This window comes from Lygodium microphyllum, chromosome 1 (assembly GCF_053477565.2).
Source record: "Lygodium microphyllum isolate KBCC chromosome 1, Lygodium_microphyllum_v1.1.10, whole genome shotgun sequence".
In the NCBI taxonomy this organism is placed as follows: Eukaryota; Viridiplantae; Streptophyta; class Polypodiopsida; order Schizaeales; family Lygodiaceae; genus Lygodium; species Lygodium microphyllum.
Window position 1 is genome coordinate 167091868 of NC_141135.1, and position 21704 is coordinate 167113571.

Genomic DNA, 21704 nt, shown 5'->3' on the forward strand with positions numbered 1-21704 from the left:
ATTCTCAATCCCTGTTATGCATGTTGCAATTTCTAAGCCAAAGTTGCAACATCTCCTGATTCAATGAATGTGTGTAATGTGAAAGATGTTGGGAAAACCATGTTTTGATGATGCTTACCTTCTTGGTGTCGTTCAATAGGGTATGTACTACTTCCATCTTTGCTTGCATTTCTTGAATGTTTTTGGCGTTCAAAGCTATGCTTGACTTCTTTATAAGGCTATGGTGTGTTGTTTTGAGATGTGTTTGAAAATGTTGCATCTACCTGTTTCTTAGGTTCTTTGTGCTAGTGGAAGAGGGGTCGATGCACCCATGACCAATAAATGAGGTAGGGCGAGATGCATGTCCTTGCATCCCCAAGCGTCAAAGGACTATGGAGATGATGAGTAATTCTTTTTCCTTTTGAAGTTTTTGAAAAAATGATACTAAAGTTGAGAAATTGACATGTTATTTTGGCCAACTCATGCAATCTTTTTCAAAGGAAATACAAGTGCAGTTTACATGCCTACATAATGTTTTGTAGGAGTTGTGGAGTGCACATCTTCACCTCTATAACATTGTTGGAGAGTTGTGTTGTGAGTTGAAAGGTGTAGTAGGGGGTGTATGAAATAAGGCTATTGGTGGATAGCATGCTAAAGAGAAAGAGGCATGCTTCAAGGGGATGAAAGAGTGAGAAACACATCGGCCAATAAGGAGAATGTTGAGCAAGTTATGATATTGAAAAAGGAAGTTGCATCTTAAAAATTGCCTATTGTTGGGTTTAATGGGCTTCTAACAATAAAGAGTTGCCATCTCCAATCGATTTGAGCCATGATATTGACTCCTCATAAATAGTTGTGATTGTTGCAATCATCACATTGTTATTGCAAATTTGGATTGGAGATCAATTACATATGCTTCTTAAGATATACCTTTGTAATCTTTTAAATATTATACTAATCACATCATCAAAACAATATTTTCACTCCAATCGACACTATTGAGTTGGCATCTCCAATTGAAATCAGCCATGAAATTGGCTTCTCATAAATAGTTACGTCTGTTACAATCATTGCATTGCTATTGCAAATGTGGATTGTCATTCGATTACATATGCTTCTTATGATATCATTTGTAATCTTTTAGTTATTCTACAAATCACATAATCAAAACAATATTTTCACTCTAGCAAAATAGTGGCATCTTTAAAAATTGATAAGTAAGATTATATCTATACATATGTTTTGTTATTCATTTCACCAAATAGAGTTATTATTTAATGTTAAATTGGATCGTGTGTTCTCCTAATTTTTTTTTTTTGCATTGCTGCATTGTGTATGGAAATTTTCATCTAGCTTTTCTTGCAACGAGTTCAATGTTTTCATATGTATTTGTACATACAGTCTGCTTTCTAAAATTTGACCTCTCTTGCTTATTTTTGCACTCCTTACTATGCTTCAGATCTCACATTTTTTCACTGGCTTCTTAATATGTCTATCCATGTCTACACATATTACCTTGTTTAAAAAACTCAACTACATCTCCAAGAATAATACACATTTGTGTTCTTAGATCCCATAGTTGGATTCTTCTAATCGAGCATTTGTAGAGATTCAATATGGGACTTATGTCTAGCATTTTTATGTTTTCACCCCATTGGAAGCATTCTTGATTCGAGAAAGATATTATCTGTGGATCCCTTGGTGTTGGGAGCATCATAAGCTCATGGATCTTTCATGCCTAGCTAGGTCACATCAATTGCACCTTGACGTTATTGTGTCTAATGAAGTTCATGAGATTCATGCACCTTCTTTTGATTTAGGTAATTGGAAGTACATTTTCTAGTTCATTTCAATTTTTATTTGATACAAGTCTGCAATGATAAGTGATTCATATTTCATTTCAAGTAAAAGGAAGTTTAGAGAGTGTGATTCGCGTAGGAAAAACATGGGAGTATCATCACTACACAATATCACAGATGCTTAAATGGTCACTGATAATGTCCCTGTGTGGAAAGGAAAACTTTTTTGAATGGTTTAATAATTCTTTGTGTACTTTTGCTTTCCTTCATAAACTATGCTATAGCTAACTATAGGCTACAAGGGCCAAATGCGCTTTCACTGTTGAATTATTCTATCCATCTATGACATTGGTCTGTAATGTGTTTTTGAGAGAACGTCTATAGTGTATTGAGCATGCAAAGTACTAATTGAAAGAAACCTTAGAGTTGAGTTGTGTGAAGGGTGCATGGCCTTACTTTTCTTTGGAAATATTGAAGCTTGAAAGCCACATCTTTATATGTGCAATGCATCTTGAAAACATAATTATGTCAGTAGTAGGCCTGGCCATGTGAGAGAGAGAGAGAGAGAGAGGAGCCCATATATGTTGGCATACCAAAGGAGAGAGATTGTCTAATGCTTATATTGAGAGAGAGAGAGAGAGAGAGAGAGAGAGAGAGAGAGAGAGAGAGAGAGAGAGAGAGAGAGAGAGAGAGAGAGAGAGAGAAGCCCATACATGTTGGCATACTAAAGGAGAGAGATTGTCTAATGCTTATATTGAGAGTGGGAGAAGGGAAGCAATTACTCATCCTAAAGATGTATGAGAGAGAGAGAGAGAGAGAGAGAGAGAGAGAGAGAGAGAGAGAGAGAGAGAGAGAGAGAGAGAGAGAGAGAAGCCCATACATGTTGGCATACTAAAGGAGAGAGATTGTCTAATGCTTATATTGAGAGTGGGAGAAGGGAAGCAATTACTCATCCTAAAGATGTATGAGAGAGAGAGAGAGAGAGAGAGAGAGAGAGAGAGAGAGAGAACTTGTATATGGAGGTATGGTTGAGGAGAGAGATTCTCCATGTCTTAGGGAGTGCAACTATTCTATCCTAAAGATAGACTACATACAAGTTGGCAAGGTATTAGAAGATCATGTGTAGATTTGTGAGAAAAACATTGAAATGTAGGATTGATTGGCATATCCTTTCTTTGGACTAGGGAGATTAGCTTTAGTTCCTTCATTTTTCAATATATACATAAGATAAAAGATGATAAAATACCACGTTCCCTGTAAAATATAACATAGAATATAGGAAATTTAGCCCGACTGAATGTGCTGGTAGTCTTGCTATATACGTAAATTCATAACCGCGGCGTCGAGTTTGGCACTTAAGTGCGACTGGCTTGTTGGCATGCGACAATCAAACGCAGAGCAAATGATGTGAAGCCTGCCGTTCCACCAAAAAAAGAAAAGAAAGAGAAGCGTAGCCAGTCTGCGCTGATGATCAGATCAGATTCAAGTGCGGAAGTCTGTTAAAAGGACAGAATCGCTGTCTTGCCGCACTGATCTGGCAGCCATTGCCCGAGCACTCGAAGCTCGTCAACATTCCTGCATCGATCCGCAGGCACAACAATCCATTTCTTGAACGCACTGCCAGCCGCCGTGAGGTCATTTTGATGACCGTGACCGTGCTTCGTCTCAGATCTTCCATTCAAGTTGCAGGAATCCATCGGATGATCTTCTTCTGAGCTCCAAGTCTCTCCTTTCCGTCCGTCGCTATGTCCATCAACATGAAAAGCCTCACTCAGGCCTTGGCGAAGACTGCTGCCGTGATCGAGCAGACTGTCCACAGCACCGTGCATGAGGTCACGGGGCCGAAGGCGCTCCAGGACTATGAGCTGCAGGAGCAGGTCGGATCAGGCGGACCTGGCTTGGCATGGAAGCTCTACGCTGGGAAGCACAGGAATAAATCCGTCGTACATAATCAAGATGTCTGCATTTGGATTTTGGATAAGAAATCTCTGGGTGAAGCGAGGCAGCGGATAGGGCTTTCCAAGGCAGCTGAGGATGCATTCTTGGATCTTATAAGAGCAGATGCAGCACAGCTAGTGAGATTGCGACACCCTGGCGTCATACATGTGTTACATGGGCTGGAGGAGAACAAAGGAGTGATGACTATGGTCACAGAGCCCCTGTTCGCATCCATAGCTAATGTGCTTGGACAGCTGGATAACATTTCTAGCATGCCAAAGGGACTTAAAGGCTTGGTATGCATTCAAATTCTGCTTAACATGCCTGCTTTCCTTCAGCAGTTGTCTTGTTTTACTTTTTGGTTAGAACATACTTGCCAATTCCATAAGATTACAACTGCACACTATCTTAGCAGTGTCAAAGGCTGCATTCATAGTGAGAGCCAACTGCTTTTTCAAGTGAGCAAGCAAACAGGGTACAAGGACTGATTGTTTGAATGACAGTAAAGTTACAAACCTTTGGTTGGGGGTAGTAGTGTAACAAGTAAGGAACATTGACAAACTCAGCCAGAAGTGAATGGCTAGCATGACATGATGCCACTGTTCCTCTTTTCATGGGATACTAGTTTGATCCATTCAACAACCACTAAAATTTTCCTGGCACTGTCCCATTTATTTATCTAATTTTTCATATAGAAGTTCTACAAATCTGTGTTAGAAATCTTTAAGAAGACGTGTTCACCCAATCTTCTTTATTTTTTGGCAAGAGGCATCCGTCCAAAAAGGCCTATTTAGATTTTCCTCTGAATTCAGCTTATGACTGGGAGCAAGTTCTAACCTGCCACTTTTCCTGGGTTTGGATCTTTACCTTCGCAGTGCCGTGCGAGAAGTACGTGGATTAAGGAGAAACAATTTGACAAACTTTAAAAGTGGTATTTCTGGTCCTGGATTATTTAATCCAATATCGTCAATCATTATAGTTGCAGACTGTTTCACTGTCTTGGTTGCATGCTTGGGGCAAGTGGACTTTCCTATCCAATACTATGGCAATAGTAGCATCTATTGCCTTTTTAAACTTTACTTCCTTTTAAAATGTCCCCTAGTTTACCTCCTTTAGCTTTCGGTCTGAGGTGGATTTAGACTGATTGGTGAGAGGATTGGGATTTAGAGCATTGGGGACTGGAGCCCTTTGTTTTGGAATTGGGTCACCTCCCATGGATGGTAGGGTCTGATTACACATTATTTGATGTGGCTTTGATACTTTCACTATGGACTTGGACCCTCGCTTCACATCCCAAAGTTCTAAGCAACTTACTAAGCTCTTTGATACATCTTGGGTTTGAGATGTTGCACATTCCATTGGATTTGGTAGGACCACCTACAGGAACTAATAAGGCTGCATTAGTAGACTTGCCCAACTAAATGGCAGCTATGAAGACCTCGAATTAAACGGATGGCTGGATGTGAATTTGCTTGTAAAGGTATGAACTCACCTTCTAGCTGAGCTAGCTATTGTGGACGCATTGTCTTAAATCTAAGATATCCATAAAATGAATGGTTCATAAGTGACTAAACTTGTAATGACATCTTTGATGCTAGTTGTGCTTGTATAAGTGATGGGAGTGAATCTCTAGACATGGCAAGAAGGCAATGAGCTTGCAATGATTGTCCGCATAGCTAAAGGACAGCCCCTGAGCTTTGTGCATGGACATGCTGATAATGTGGCTGTAGATGAGCAATGTGCTCTTGTAGGACAAGGGCAAAAAAAAAAGAACAAGGTGGCTAGGGCTGCTTATATATAGGCAATACATGTGAAGGACATGATCAAATAGGCTATATGAATTCTATAGCATAAGCATTCCTTCTATTTGGAACGTTTCAAGGCCTGGGGTAAATGTCTTCTCTTCTAAGAAAATACGGATTGCTAGCATCTTGGACTACTACGTTTTTGATGTTGGATAGATAGTGGTGGAACTGGCCTTTGGAAGTAATCTAAAGGGCAATAAACATAAACTAACTTCCACACATGAAATAAATATCTAGATAAACAAATGACTCATTGAATAAGAGAGCTACAATATTCTTACTTGGTATACGACACATGATAAGCCCCAAAGGTTGGTGCCCCTTACAATATTTCATTTCATTATTCAAAGCTTAACACTAATCGCTAGTGACTTGATGCTGCAGACCGACACTCTCAATGCTAGTGATTCCCATGTGCCTTGCTTTGAGTTGGCCTAGACTTGTCTCCAACACGGTGTTCTTAATTGCTCTTACCAATCATGACAAATGCGCTATACAAATTTGTCCATTCACTCTCCAACAATATAATACATGTGATATTCTTAGTCCAATTGACTTGCAAAGTGATATTGAAGGTGTAAATCTTGTTCCCCATTGTTGAAAATTGTAAAGTATATGAAATACATGCAAGTCTCAAATCCAAAACAATCATAACTATTGTGTAAGTCCTCAACACTGTTCATGCATCAATTTTAGTGCTTTACCCTAACCTTGCACACCCAATTCACTTCCAAACCAAGAAAATTCAAATCCGCATTGTTGCCATAGCAAAGCACTTTCAATTTATGTGTGAAACCATATGGCAATTGCTTTGATCTCTACTGTATGTATCTCATTAGATCTTACCTTGCATTTTCCTAAATTTTCTATGCATTTCTCGTAATAGAAGAGTTGCAATCTCATTTTTGTCTGCTCGAAATTAGTTGCAAATGGCTTTGTTTTCAGCAATTTTATATGAAATCGATCTTTCTCCTTGGACAAGTGGTAATAACTTGATTTAACAATAATTGCAGCAAGTAATTAATTCACATAAATTGAAAATGTAAACTTCACCACTTTAATCTTGGACAATGGATAGACTATTGGCTCCAAAATTGGTGCCCCTTGTGGTATTTCTTTAGCTTTTTATCTCAAATGGATGGAGTATAACTTAGATTCTCCAATCTCCTCTGCTAATCCAAGTGCCTCTTGCTATCAAAATTGACCAACAAGCCTTGAAACCAATTTGCCCCTTTGTTTGCTTGGGGATCGACTTTCACCTTGCTCCTTCAAAGACCAATTAAGTCCCAAATCTGATATGGACTGGCTTGTCTCTTGAATTCTCCTTGAAATTTTTTAATTTTAGCTACTGGAATTCAAGTCCTAGGCCCTTAATTTTGAGCACGCATCTTGAGGTGGTTGTCAAACCCTAATCTCTATTGTAAATTAGGGTTTACAACAGAGATTTTCCAATATCTCCACCTCTGATAACTCAAATGGCCGGATTTTGCTGAGATAACTTAAGAGATGGTTGTAGAATGAGAGAGAATGCTGTAGAGAGAGAAAGATTAGGGTTTTATTTCAAGAAAGATTGAAAAACTGTTGTTGCCCTGCTTAAATAGCCATGAAACCTGTCGCCTCTACAGATTAGGACCATTTGAAAGGCTGTTGCCTTCTCTTATATGCTGTCACCTACACCAAAAGGACATTGGGCTGTTGTCACTTGCACTTGGAGGGCTCCAAATTGCTGTCACTTTTTGTAGGATTGGTCTCTGGTGGTTGGAAATCACATTAGTAATATCTCCTTGCTCTTTAGCAGTCTTCTTCTCTCCCATAGTGGATGGAATAAACTTCTACTAGCCCTCAAAAACGTTTTTTTCACTTGCAGAGGCAAGTTTTGCCAAGTGACAACGTTTAAATTAATTTTAAAAATTAATTAAATAATTATTCTAGTGCTTAAAAAATTATTTTTCCCAGCCAATAATTAAATTGGCTAGGCTGATTTGTCTTCCAAGTATCCTTGAGTAGTTATTGATCCTTAGGTGGACATTAATTAATTAATTAATTAGAACCTAGTCTCTAATATCAATACCAATATTAGTCGCCATTAAATTGGTTTAGGTCAAAATGTGATATCGAGTACCACCTAGTACTTGTCAAACATAACTTATTACAACTTTTGTCTTTGGCATCAATTAATGTTTTGGGGTCGTGGGTCTCACATTGTGAAATAATTGACTTGCATCTCACATGTGCAAGTCACATTTGCACATTTGATTAACTTTTAATCAAATGCTAAGCAAAGCAATAAAAATATCATGTCCTTGTGACATCATGCAACACAATTGATTCCCAGTTACTCAATGATCCTTCTCACCTTTGGCATTGGTGTTCAACCTACTTTAAAGTGTTTAAAGATGCACATGAACACTTTAACTTGCCAATCCATAAAAATGATAGTCAACATTTTGAGCTCAATCTTAGGGACCGTTTTCTTGTATAATTGTCTTGTATAGTGCCCATATAATCTCACACTCTTACTCTCATAAAGAGAGGACTTCTCGCGATGAAATTGTGAGAAAGTCACCTTCTTTATGACCAAGTTGTCTAAAAGTGCACAAGGCTCAAGATTTTAGAGGATAAGAGATAATCTCAGCCCCTTGTGCTATGATAACTTGTCTTATGATATTTAGATAAAAAAATAGTAGCAATACTTGCCGATGATGGACTCATGGAGCTGTCTAAATGTTTCTTCAAGCAACGAGAAGAATAAAGGTTATTACTCCAACCTTCACACATGTTGTATGTGTACTCTCTTAGTAGTCATGATTATCATGCTTTGTCATCTCCTGCGTGCGTGTAACCAAATTTTTGTATATTAATTGCTATCAAGACATATTGGCTCGATGGTTTAAATTAATTTGATGCCAGTGTACTTTGAAAGGTGATTTGTATTATTTGAGTGTTTCAAAATATGATTAAATGTTCATCTTTTTATTTAAGGGTGGCCAATGGTCAGAACACCCTCTAATTATACTTGGGTCATCATTGATGAGATGCCCAAGAGAAATTAAAGGTTTAGTTAGGCCGTCAAATTGACTAGGAAGCCCAGATGACTAAGACATTTACATTCAGATAGTCACATTGACTAAAGGTCCATATAATGAGTGGTTTTAGAAAGTAAAACCATATGCTCATGATCAAAGAAATAAACCATGAACTGGTGAACTTATATAATGAAGCTCTCTAGAATCTAAATTTAGCGACTGCAAAAAATTAGGAGATTACTATTCTTGAAAGTTGCTCAAATGGAAATTCTGTTTGTGTCAAAGGCTTCGGAATTTGGCAAGGAACAATTTTGTCTTCTATAGCTATCTTCAATTCTTAACCATTTGAGATATTTTTAGAATAGAAGATTTAGAAGCTTCTTCCTTTAGAAAAATGACATGTAGCATCTAGAATAGGACATGTGTCATTTTGAAGAGATAAGTATTCCTACACTTGTCATTTTCAGTAAATACTTGTCATTTGTAGCCTCTACTTTCCACTTTTGATTACTCAAACCCCACATCTATATATTGGAGGTCTCTCTTTTCATTTGGTACAAACTCTCAGCAAGGAACAATTTTGTCTGTAGCAGCTATATTAAAATCTTATCTCTTTGCATAAATATTCTAATAGTAATTAGGCTGGATGTTCGGATTCTTTTATCTCTCATAGCGGCAACTACTTCTTCTCGGGTACTTCTCTTGTTTCTTGGTTTAGCAAGAAACAAACTACAGCCGCTACTTCTAGTTGTAAAGCTGAGAATAGAGTAGCGTTCACAGCCACAGTGGAGTGTGTTTGGCTCCGCAAGTTACTTGCAGATCTTCATGTGCACCAAACGGCTCCAACACTTATCTACGCTGACAGTCAGAGTGCTTTGGCCATTGCACGGAACCTAGTGTTCCACACCCGCACAAAGCACGTAGAACCTAGTGTTTGTGAGCGGATGTTAGGTGGAGAAATAGAGTTGTCTTATATATCCACTGAAGACAACTTGGCAGATCTTTTCATGAAGGCTCTTCCTCAACTAAAGTTCCAGGCTTTTTGGCAAGCCTTAAACTTGATTCCATTTGTTCCATGATTTGTCATACGCTATATTGTCATAGGTTGTTGTATTCACTTGGATGAACTTGTGTAACCATGCCCTTATATTTTCCTTTATTTTTTAGGATTTTGCTATTTTTTCATAGATCAGTCAGCCCATTTCATGGAGGGTGGTTTGTAGGTCATCTCGTGGGTTGTGTTGATGCCCTTTGATCCATGATCCAGGCTCCCTAGGCATTTAAACTGTCATTAAATGCAATTGCTGCCCCTAATGTCCAAGCACTAAGTGACACTAGGGTTAGGGTTTATTTTAGGGTTTCCTATGACAGTCAAGTTGTTAGGGTTTCATATTTTATTATTTAAAGACACATCGTGCCTCATTTTGCATGTGTGGCATTATTTAGTGTGATCGCCTAGAGCATTGTATTCTCTCTCTCTCTCTCTCTCATATTAATTCACGATTGAGTATTGTTGTGTATCGATTAATTTTTTCATGCTCATTCATTTTCCATTAAATTAAACAATCACTCCATGCCTAGGCCAACACTTCGCCTTGGGACAGGGTGTTGCATTCACAGGTTTCGCTTGTGTGTTAGCCTGGGCCTTCATCTTCTTTCTCTTTCTGGAGTTCACTTTGGTTTCTTTTTTCTTTTCTGCTACATTGGTTGTTCCTTTATTTTCCTAGCACAAGGAGATTGCTGGACATCCATCATTTGGATGGGGGTTGGCTGTTTCTTTATACTAGTGGCTTTGCGAGTTTTCTATTGTGCAACTTTGATTTGGTTTAGCACGGCAGGTGGCTGTTTCTTTATCCTCTTGGCTCAGGGAGTTCTTCATCCCTGCAATGTGCATAGTGATCTCATGAAAGATGGCCGTTTGTTTATCCTCTTGGCTCAAGGAGCTTGCTAGGTATCCATCATTGGTTGCTCGTTTCGTTATCCTCTTGGTGCAAGGTGTCTTCACAAGGGATATCCATGTCATAGGGTGGGACTACTTCTTTATACTCTCGGCACAAGGAGTTTGCATGGGTATCCACATCATGATAGATGGCCGTTTCTTTATTCTCCTAGCTTAAGGAGTTCGGTGGTGATTGTGTCGGGGTAGGCTGTTTCTTTATCCTCTTGGCTCAAGGAGTCTTGTTCCCCCTCCGCATCAAGAGTAAGAGTTGTAACATGGACCTCATAACCACGTGCCTGGCCTCCGCTTGAAGGTTGGGGCGAACTGGCAGTGTCATTAGAGAAGTGGCCACGAGAGTTCGAACCCGACTCCATGCCATAGGGGAGTCACCTCCATGCAAGCTCGAACTTGGCTCTGTGTGCAGCATATCGGCTTTAGCTTGGGCCTCAACCCAATGTTTCATCACCATGGCCCTTTGGCCTCAATAGAAATGGTAGGGGCACTAGGTCCGTCTTCATCATCACTTGACACCATAGAGTCGTCTTTAGAGTAGTTGGAGTAGCTAGAGTAGCCGTCACTAGAGCTCCAACTTGGCTTAGTGTGGTAGGGGGTAGCACGCCTTGTTAGTTCCATGGGGGAAGTCCGGTTCGACATGGTAACTTGCTCTTGAGTTGGACGAGGCTGATATGCCTTCTGAGTCTCGCGGCTCGGCATGGCACCGGCCACAATCTCCACACCATTGTCCTTGGCAAGTCCTCTCGTGAGGGTGCTTTCATGTTCCAGGGTGTCCCAGTCGCCCACTTCAATGAGTTGGTCACACCATTTCTCAATTTGAGCATTCATAGTTTTCAGGTCAGCCTAAGTTCACTTTGGACCCATTCCATGCTCTGGTCTAGTTTCGACATCACCATGACAAGGGGCTTTTCATTGCCTTTGATCAGATCCACCTTGTTTTGCCAATAGCCTCTTAGATGCATCTCCATGCACATGTGATCTACGAGGAGCTACCTTTTTTCAGCATATATCCCCTTGATCTCGGCTTTCAGCTTTGCAGCATGTGACTTTCTCACAGGGGCCGTTTTCTTAAGTCCAGGCTTGGTCTCCTGGGGGCTCACGCACACCCGGCGAGGAGTTTGCTCTAATACCAAGTGCGATGAACCCGCCATGGGTCTGTCTTTGGGCAGGGGTGACCTGCCTCGTGGAACATGCCTCATGAGGTGTCACCCAACACTCGGCAGTCCCAACGACATACGAAAGCATATCACGACATGGTAGAGAGCACAACAAGTGATTCAGGGCTAAAAAACAAGGGCCCTTCTTGGGGGCTGAATACTGTATTGAAAGAGAGAGTACAAAGCAGCCTCATGAGGTATCACCCAACACTCTGCAGTCCCAATGACATACGAAAGCATATTATGACACGGTAGAGAGCACAACAAGTGATTAAGGGCTAAAAAACAAGGGCCCTTCTTAGTGGCTGAATACTATATTGCAAGAGAGTGTATAAAGTAGACGGGGCGCAAGAGGGACTTGGTTGTGGGTGAGGGAGGAGGTATCAACACCCTTTTTTCATGACTCAACACCATGGGTGAGGGACTTGCTCATAGAGAGGCTCATATCCCTCATATTGGGTCACTACCACGTTGCAAGAGCTTGCCTCTTATACTACCAACCCATATTGTCCTAGTGTGCAGATGTGTCAGCCTACGGGCCAAGAGTCCAAGAGCGGTGATCACACAATGATATGCACAATAGCGCCTCCAGTGCTATAAATAGGACTCAACTACCCTAACCCCAAAGTGCCCCTCGCACTATGTCACTTTATGACCATTGTGACCAATGCTACTATTGTTCATCTGAATGTCCAATGATGTAACACAATGCTCCCCTAGCACTATGTCACTTTATGAACATTGTGACCAATGCTACTACCGCTCATCCGAATGTCCACAAGGATGTAACACAATGCTCCAGCAGATGTCCCAATCACCCACAATGGCTGCTTTACAAGACTTATATCCATAACACTAACTGCTTCAGAAGACTTATGCCCATAGCCATCCCAAGAGATCCACATTAGTGATGCATCTCAAGCATGGGAAAGGGTTCAAAGTAAGCAAAATGTGCCTCGTACTTTGCATACCAAACAAAATACAGTGACATGTTATAGATGACCTAAAGCAACATGTGATTGCTGCTGCCATAACCGAGTTCTTTTTTGTGTACCCGTAGTTGTGCAAAAAGTAGGATACTCAATGCTGGAGTTGGCATTTATACCCAACTGTACAAATACGCAGTGATAAATATATTTATCATAGTAGGTCATGGAGCGACCACTAGTTATTGGAGCAGATTTTTAAGGAGCAGGAGCACTAATCCCCTCTTTAGCAACAAGCAATGCTCTACTAAACTTGGTTGAGCCACAACTAAGGTTAGCTCTGATTGAAGAGCCTCAAGGTAAAGCTGCAACAAGCTTTTGGCAACATATGCTTATTGGTGTGCTGCTGTCCATTTTTTATAGACTTTGCACTATGTAATGTGTGCTTTTTACTCAGTGTGAAGCGATACTAGGGTGCTTGCACTAAGAAAACACATAATGTGTGAACATGACTAAAACATAAGAACTCAGACAAGAACACAAAAAATGCTAAACACAAGTAGAGAAGAAAGGGAACTCTGAAGTGAATGAATCAATTCTGTAAATGAAGGAGAGAATGTACAAGATGCTTAGAGGCAGAGCAATGGGAGTATTCGGAGAGTGATATTCCTTGGAGATGGATCTTGAGGTCTGTAACCACCAGTCAGAGCTGAATGTGGAAGGGCAGCCGGCTGGAAACCAAAATGCAGCAGTGTGGAAGCTGAATCTGGTAAATACAGCATTGTAACCACTTGAAGATGGAGGTAGCTGATCACCGGCAGTAGTTGGAGGCTGGGTGACAGCTGAGGAGGTGTGTGCTGATGCAGGCAGCCTTTTTTTCTTTTTTCGTGTAAAATGTGGCTGATTATATTACTCAAAAAAACCCTATTACAACGGAGTACTCATGCTCAACAGACCAAGCTGGAGCTGATGAAAGTCACAGATACATCATATATACAAGCTTCTCAAGCCGGTCTCGGGGGGATGGGGGACAAGAAGCCATGGAGGGGGGGTGTATCGCCATCTAGGGCTGCCTGCCTGCATCACGAAGAACAGGTCCTCGCCGCCCCAAGTGCGCATGAAATGACATCGGAGCTCTTGACGAGCCTTGGACTCGCCCTGCACCTGATCCCATCGGCCTCGAAGGGAGTGGATGATGGAGGTCCAGAGCTCTGCTAAGGTCGCTTGTACTGAAAGTCTCTCTCTGGCGAAAGCCACCTGACACTGCGCCTTCCAGATATGCCAACTAGTAAGACTCCCTATGATTTCCCATACCTCAGAGTGGTCTGTTGTGGGCTCCAGTATCTGGCAGATGGGTAGAGCATCTAAACCCACCATTGCGCATGACTTTGCCTCGATAATGAATATCGTATCCTGCATCCCGGCCTCATACAGAAGGTGACGGCCCTGGCTGACCGCCTGCCAAGAGAAAGCTCCCCAAGAGATACATCCAAGGCTGGGTGCTATGCGGCGAAGGATACGGCATACTCCTCTCCACACGAGCTGTGCCGCCTCACACAACCAAAGGCTGTGCTTTGGGGTTTCCATAGATTGTTGTGTGCAGCACTTACAAACTCCCTCCTTCTGCATCTGGGCAAGCGAGCTTCCCACCGCCAAGCCTCCATGTGCCACCAGTCATAAAAAATACGATACCCTCCTTGGCCTCCAGCTATCCCATAGGCAGCGCCGGAAGGTCTGTCGGAACGGCTCTGTGATGCTGTGCTCCGCCCAATGCCTGCTACGTGACGACGCCCAATCCATATCCTCCTGCATCAGTACGTGTTTGCCAATCCTGGCGTTGTACTCCAGGAGCCTTGGTGGCTTCTTAGCGACCACAGTGGATGGCCAAAGCCACTCTCCGGGATCCCACTCCAGCTCATCAAGTCGCCTTCTTTCCTAGATCCAGAGGCGCCACTCCCTGAGCTGCTGCCAAAAGACCAAAGGGTCCAGCCGCTATGTCTTCCCCTGAAGGCCAACCACCCAGATTCTCTTCCATGAAAGGACAGCTATTCCCTCGTCCTGTTACCCTATGTCAAGAGCCAGACGCCCCCCCTCCTGCACTGTGAAAAAGGTCCCAGGTGGAGCGCCACCCACTCTTCTTGCCACCTGTAGGGGGATGCCTACTGGTGAAAACCTAGCGGCCCATACCTCCCCGTGCTCTATCGGCTTTCATATTGGGGGAGCAAGCCACTCCTAAGATATTGTTGCGTCTATCTCCCTTCTCCTCAGCTCCACTCCTCGCTGGCAACCTGATACTTGCTTTAGCACCTCCTCATTCGCCATCCTGTACACCTCCCGCCATGTCCTGATGGTACGAGCCGGTCCAGCCTCCCAACTAGCCCAGTGGATGTGGGGGCACTCGCCAATTTGTGCCCTTCTCGGTCCCTGACCTTGGGGTTCCAAATCACCGGCTGACGGTCTATCTCCTCCTGGCAGCCTGGGGGGCTCTGGATTAGGGCCTTACAGAGGCCTTGTCACATGCGGAGCAAGCTGCGTAGGAAGGGTGATCTAGGGGGGTGATCTGGGCTGACGTGAAGATCCATCTCAAGGACGGCCTCCACTCACCACCAAGCCTCGGTCTACAGTCCTGAAGACCCTCCTACAATAGGACCTTCCAGGTCTGCCCTCCCGGTGTGAGGCCGCGGACAACTAGCGTGCCCTGGAGGGCCATACTTTGATACTCTGGGTCTATGATCCCAAGCCCTCCCTCTGACCGATGTCATATGATGGTCGCCCAGGCCACCTTGGCCTTGGAATCCTTGGAGCCGTCTGACTCGGACCAAAGGAAATTCCGCACTAGGCAGTGAAGCTACATTACGCAGGAGGAGGAGAAGTACCAACACGAGGCGATGTACCAGGCCGTCGCTAGGAGGACCTGGTTAACCACCAAGGCTCGGCCGGCTAGTGAGAGGCGAGCCGTGCTCTAGTAGATCAGCTTCCTTCGAATAGAATTGAGGATTGGAAGGAACTGTTGGGCGGGAGTGATGTCGAGTTCCACCTGGAACCCTAGGTACCGGACAGTCTGTCCTTTGCTCACCCATCTAAATCCCAGGTGGATGCCCCACTCCATACTAGAGTCCGAGTCTATGAGGAAACCAACCGACTTTCGCCAGTTGATTTTTGCTCCCGCTGCAGAACAGAACACCTCAAGAGCCAACCTCACTCTCCCCAGCATCAACTCGTCGTCCTCTATGTAGAGTGTTGTATCATCTGCATACTCTGAGTCTAACAACTTGGTCTCCTCTCTTACTGGAAGTCGGAGGCCACGTAATCCGCTCACACGTGACCTGAGGAAGTGAGACATCGCCTTTGCAAAGAGAAGGAATAAGTATGGGGCCAGGGGGCAGCCCTGTCGGATGGATCTCTCCAACTGAAACTCCTCCCCTCATCTCCCTCCTATGAGAACCCTGCTGGTGGCAGATTTGTAAAGTGCGGAGACCCCGGAAATCCAAGCGTGGGGGAAGTCCAACCTCACCATGATGCCCTCTAGGAAATCCCAGGCCACCCTGTTATAGGCTTTCTCAAAATCTAAGGGTAGTATGGCCAATCTCTGCCCACTGTGCTAGGCCCACTTTGTTGCCTCAAAGAAGGTAAATACATTGTCCAGGATGCTCCTATCCTGGACAAAGCCTGTCTGTGTGTCATGGATGATGTCTAGAAGCAAGGGGCGTAGTCGCCTACCAATCATCTTTGCCAATGCCTTATAGGCCACTGACAATAAGGTGATCGGTCTCCATTGGGAAAGCTCCAACCGGTCTCCCCCTTTGGGAGAAGACTGATAAGGCCTGCCGAAAGACTCCTTGGCATCTCTCCTGAAGTAAAAATCTCCTAAAAGGCCATCAGTAGGGGGTCCTTTACTACTTCCCAAAAGGTAGTGAAGAAAGCCTTAGAAAGGCCATCCTCTCCCGTGCATTTCTGCCCGTCGTGTGTATGGAAAGCCTCCTCTAGCTCCTTCTTTGTGAAGGGGGACTAGGAGGGAGTGTCCCATCTTCTTTGTGACGAGGGACGTAATGTTATCCTAGACCTGCTGTCTACATCGTTGTCCTCTAGCTGAGGCTGTCTCCTGCTGGAAGAGGCGACTGTAGTAGTCGGTGGCAATCTCCATCACCTCGTCTGGGCTAGAACGGGTCCTCCCATACTGATCTCGGAGGCTGCGTATCTGCTCTCCTGAGGTGCGAGGCTGGTGCACCTGGAAAAACTCCCTGCACATTGTGTCCCCCTTCCGCGCCCAGAAAGCTGTTGAGGTGTGGAAAGAGAACTCTGAGCACCTGTCCTCTAGGCCAGCAATGGTTGCTCGCGCACGCACCTCCTGTGCGTGGAGAGTGGGATCCCTTGGTGCCTCCTGTAATAATCTCTGCGTGGCTGCAAGGTCCCGCCGGAGTGCTCTCTCCTCCTCCCAGCTCTTCTGCCTGGCCTGTATGGCTGCCTCTTGGTAGATTCTGCTCGACTCAGCTAGGACCTCTGCAACCTTCTTTGCGATATGGTCCCTCCTGCCCCACTCTCTGGTTCAAATCTGCCTATCTATCTCATCACCTCCTCCCTCCTATAGATCGAGTCAGGGATCCGATAAGATCGTGTATCTAGGGCAGATGTTGGGGGATCAAGTGTTAGGAGAATCGGGCAATGATTGGACAACGTGGTGCTCGCCAACTGCCCAATCTGGCCTCCCCGAGAGCCTTTCCACTCTCCCACATAAAACTTGTCCAACCGCTCCAGCAGGACTCCACCTAGCCGGCTGTATCCCCAAGAGAAGTCCAGCGACCTCTCCTTCCTGTGGAAGGCAGGGTCTCTCCAAGCATCGCGTGCTCCTACTGCCAGTAGAAAGACCTTCCATGCCTCCTGCTCCTCCCCGGCCATGCCCTGGTCATTTCTCCCTCTGCCCTGATGGTCCTCCAAAGCCTCCAGGTTGTTGAAATCTCCTCCAACAATCCAGGAGTCCACCTCTGGGAGTCCTTCCGCGATCTCCACCCAAAACTTGTTGCGTGCCCTAACCTCCCTAGGGGCATAGATATTAAGGACTCCAAGGCACGAGTACCCAATATCCAATCTGATCCATAGCATCCTCCCTCCCACTATCGTCCCGTGGTCTCGTACACAAGCGGTAAGACTCAGACCAATAGAGGTGCATACGCCTCCACTCGTGCCGTGGGCACCTATGGCGTGCTCCCGATAAGTGTGCGAGCTGCCTGGGAGTACCTTCCCTACCCGCTGGGCCTGGGTGGGGGTGAGCTTGTGCTCCTGTAGAAGTAAGATGTCGATTCGTTCGGCAAGGGCAGGCTGTAACTCCTGCCGAACAATCAATTTCCTAGAACCACGTGCCCCACTATAGTGGAGACTATTCACATTCCAAGATGCAAGGTGTAAGCTCATGGGGAAACCTGTGACTGACCGAACAGGCATCTGTTCGGTGTGGAGGTTGTTGATAAAGATGAGGAGTTATGAGGCATGCAGGTACACTTTGCCGAGGTATGGACGGCGAACTTCAATCCCCTATGGTGGCCCTCGGTCGGACCATAGGGGTGATAGAAGTTCCAAGTGGTACTATCAATGCATCTATCAGCCATGCTGAGAGTCCAGACTTTGTGCATTGGTAGAAACAGGCCGCTTGTGCCAGGGGACACTCAATCACATCCCTCGGAGCTCTCCACTGTGGAGGGGCTCAAAAGATAATGCTCAGGTGAGGGACCTTGGCACCAGCCCACGAGTTAATATCCATCATGCAACCAGGCCACTACTATGTAAACAATGCTAGTCCTTCTCCCATCCACTGGGAGGTGTGGTCCGCCACCTGACTCTTCAACTCTTCCTCTATCTGTGTCGTCGTCCACTCCCCTGAGTGAGAGGATTGAAGAGAAAAGGCGTAGTTTGGTCCATTCGGTGGTGCTAGTAGATGGACCTTGCCTCTCCTTGACTTATGAACCACAAAGATCCCCACCTCTAGAGGTAGTGGGAACTCTCCGCGCTCCGCAACTCTCAAGTAGGACCATGGGCCACTGCGGAAGAACTCCTGTGGCCGCATGTGTGCTTGTCTCGGGAAAGTGTGACAGGCGGCAAGGGTGGATGAGCTGGTGACTGTATGGGAGGGGGAGGACTGTTGGTGCGAAGAGGATGTAGGTGTGTGTGGCTCATCACCTCCTGTGGGAGGAGGGGGGTGGGTTTGGGGGGGGGGTTGCTTGAACCAGGTGCGGATCAGGGGGGGTGCTCGGTACGGGGGGTGGTGGGGGGGAGGATGATCGAGGGATGGTGGGATGGATAGAGGTACATGGCGGGTGTGGGGGGAGGTTGGTGGCCCTGGAAATGGGGGGCTCTGGGCCAGGGTTAGTGGGGGAGGGGCATGGGATGTGGAGGGAGGTGGGTGTGGGGGCTGTGGGGACTCAGGAGAGGTAGTCTGTGGCGCGGGTGGTGGATGTGGGGGGGTTGTGGTCTTGCCGGGTGGGGCGGGCAGGGGAGGCTGTGGAGTGCTCTACCGAGGGGGCGTCGCACGCCCACCTGCTCCCTGCTGCCGAGGCTGGGTCTGAGACGCTGGCTGCGTCCCCCTGCTGTCTCCCTCTCTGTCGTCTCTGGACCCGTGTGAAGCCATCAGTGTCCACCTGCGGGCTTGTCAGCGGAGTCACCTTGGCTCCGAAACGCGTGCAACCTGTTACTTGATGCCCAAAGTCGTGGCAGCGTAGGCACTGCCCTGGCTGCCCCGTCACAATGACCTGCTGCCTAAAGGAGTGCTCGCCCGCCTCAATCTCTAGGAACTGTGGGATATTCTTGTGGGACTCTTGTAGTTGTCACTGCATCTGCGAAGGACGCGGGAAGGATAGTGCCGAAGAGCCGTCCAAAGTCTTCCACTAACTGGTGATACTCTATCGCCAGGCCGGGGAAAAGAAGGGTGACGGGGCGCCGAAGAAACCTGTTGTGGAGTGTAAATGCCTCCACAGTAAAGCCACTGTACCAAGGGACCATGTATATGACCCCCTTCGTGGACGCATATGGTGAACTGGCAAGCAACTCGCGAGCTGCGTTTGCCGAGCTGAGCCTGACCATGAAAATCCCTTGGCCCATTAGGACCGCCTCCACGATCTGTGTTGTGCCGATGCACAGCGTGGAGTGAAGCCAGTCCCGAAGCTGGGGTCTGGCTGGGGATTATCCTACTACCTGCCATAAATCGCTGTTTCCTTTAGCTCCAGCTCCTTAGCTCGGACGGCTAAGAGCTGCTCCTCAGAGAGGACAACACGCAAGGTGTTTGACTGGGGGGCACTTGTTGAGTGCGTTGGCGTCTGACCAGAGGTTTCCATTGCACGACCCTTCTGAGGAAACTACCAATCACGTCGCGATGCTACTTGAGGGGGAAAGTTGCTGCAGGGGAGGGAGCAACTTGGAGGGTGGAAGGAACAATGGTGAGGGGGGGAGGGCTGCTGTTTTTGGCAGTTTGTGGGGGGGGGGGTTTTGTTGGATACCGCGGATGGGATGGAGATCCCGGACCAAGGCAGGGTGCCGGGGGAGGGGGGGACTAGCAGGGCGGGTGAGGGGATAGCAGGGCGTGGGTGAGGGGCAGGTAAGGCGGGGGCAGCATGACGGGCGGGTGTATGGTAGGGGCAGCAGGACGGGTGGGGGGTAGGTATGGCGGGGGCAGCAGGGCGGGAGGGGGTCGGGCTAGCAAGGGGGGGGGGGGGGACGGAATGGCGGGGAGGGTGGAGTAGGCGAAGACGGCGGCTGAAGCCATTGGTTGGGGGGGGGGGGGGCGGGCGGCGGGGCGCAGGCTATCGTGAGCCGTCGAGACGGGGGGGCAGCTACGTTAGCGCGAAGAAACTTGCGGGCGCGATCAGACGTGGCAGGGGGGAGGGCGCTTGTGACGTGACGGGCGTGAGTAGCTTCAAATCTTTCTTAAACTAATGCAGTGACAGATAAGACACTTTGCATAGAAGGGATTGATGCAGGCAGCCTACAGTTGAAGATGCAGGCAATAGGAGAGAGAAAATGACTCAAGCTTATTACTGGGTATAAGCATCAGTTCGAGGCTGGGTGACAGTTGAGGAGGTGTGTGCTGATGCAGGGTGGCTTGGAGTTGCTGAAAACACAGGCAGTAGGAGAGAGAAAATGACATCAACAGCTGGCGATGGTAGCCAGGCTGCAAACACAAATGTCTGAGGACTCCAGCCAGCAGGGCATTAGCTAGGAATAGAGCGGCTATTGAGAAACGCTTCATCCGCAATTTGTGTTTTTTGCGTTTTTGCGTTTTGTGTTCAGGGTTTGCGTTTAGGGTTTGCAGCCCCAAAAAGGGGCGCCATCCTAGACTGACTGTGCCTATTTATAGGCCACTCTCTCATTCATTCCTCGCGGCTGATTCATTCAGTCCATCACGTCTTCTCTCTAGCCTCTCCACCACCCTCACACCCCTTCAAGAGGACATTGTGGTTCGTGGTTTGTGGCTGTCTTCATCTTCCTTGTGCTACATCACCCTTGTTCCCTTGTATCACATTCACTCCATGATTCAGAACTTCATCATTCCATTCATCAGAGTTTCTTCTCTCTTCTCTTCTCTTCTCCATGTTTGTCGAGTTCACTCTGTGTTCCTCCCTTCAAACCCTACTGTCTCGCTGGTATGTCATCTTTTGACATGGCATCAGAGTTGGATATGCTCAAACAGCAGCAAAGATCCTCCACTCCAGTGAAGGCAAAGACCGATGGCGGGCTCGGCATCCACTTCTCTTCTTCTTCTGCTGCATCAAAATCTCGTTTTTGCAGATTCCAGGTGTTTTCAGCTTGCTGCCCACACCCCTTTCGCGGAGGACATTGCAGTCTTAGCTGTCCCTTGCTGTCACCTACAGTCTAGCACCTGTTTCTAGCCTTACACTCGCAGTTTGCAGCTGTGTCAGCAAAGTGACTGTTGTTGATCACTCTCGAATTCAGAAAACAATCTCGTTTTTGCATATTTCAGGTATTTCAGCTTGCTGCCCACACCCCGGATGCAGAGGACATCACAGTCCAAGCTGGCCACTGCTGTCTACAACAGTCTGGCGCCTATTTCCAGCCTACCACACACTGTTCGGAGCTGTTTTCAGCATACTGATTGTTACTACTGTTTTTTTTTGC

At 46.0% G+C, this 21704-nt stretch overlaps 1 protein-coding gene across 1 annotated transcript in view; it reads left to right on the forward strand.

The window, feature by feature from the left end:
* Window positions 1-3115: 3115 nt before the first annotated feature.
* The window catches only part of LOC148041943 (SCY1-like protein 2 A), a 98199-nt gene continuing 79610 nt past the window's right edge, over window positions 3116-21704 (forward strand). The window contains exon 1 of the mRNA XM_087684310.1: window positions 3116-4012. Coding sequence (XP_087540436.1) covers window positions 3524-4012 — 489 coding nt within the window. The 5' untranslated portion in view covers window positions 3116-3523. The remainder of the gene's footprint in view (window positions 4013-21704) is intronic.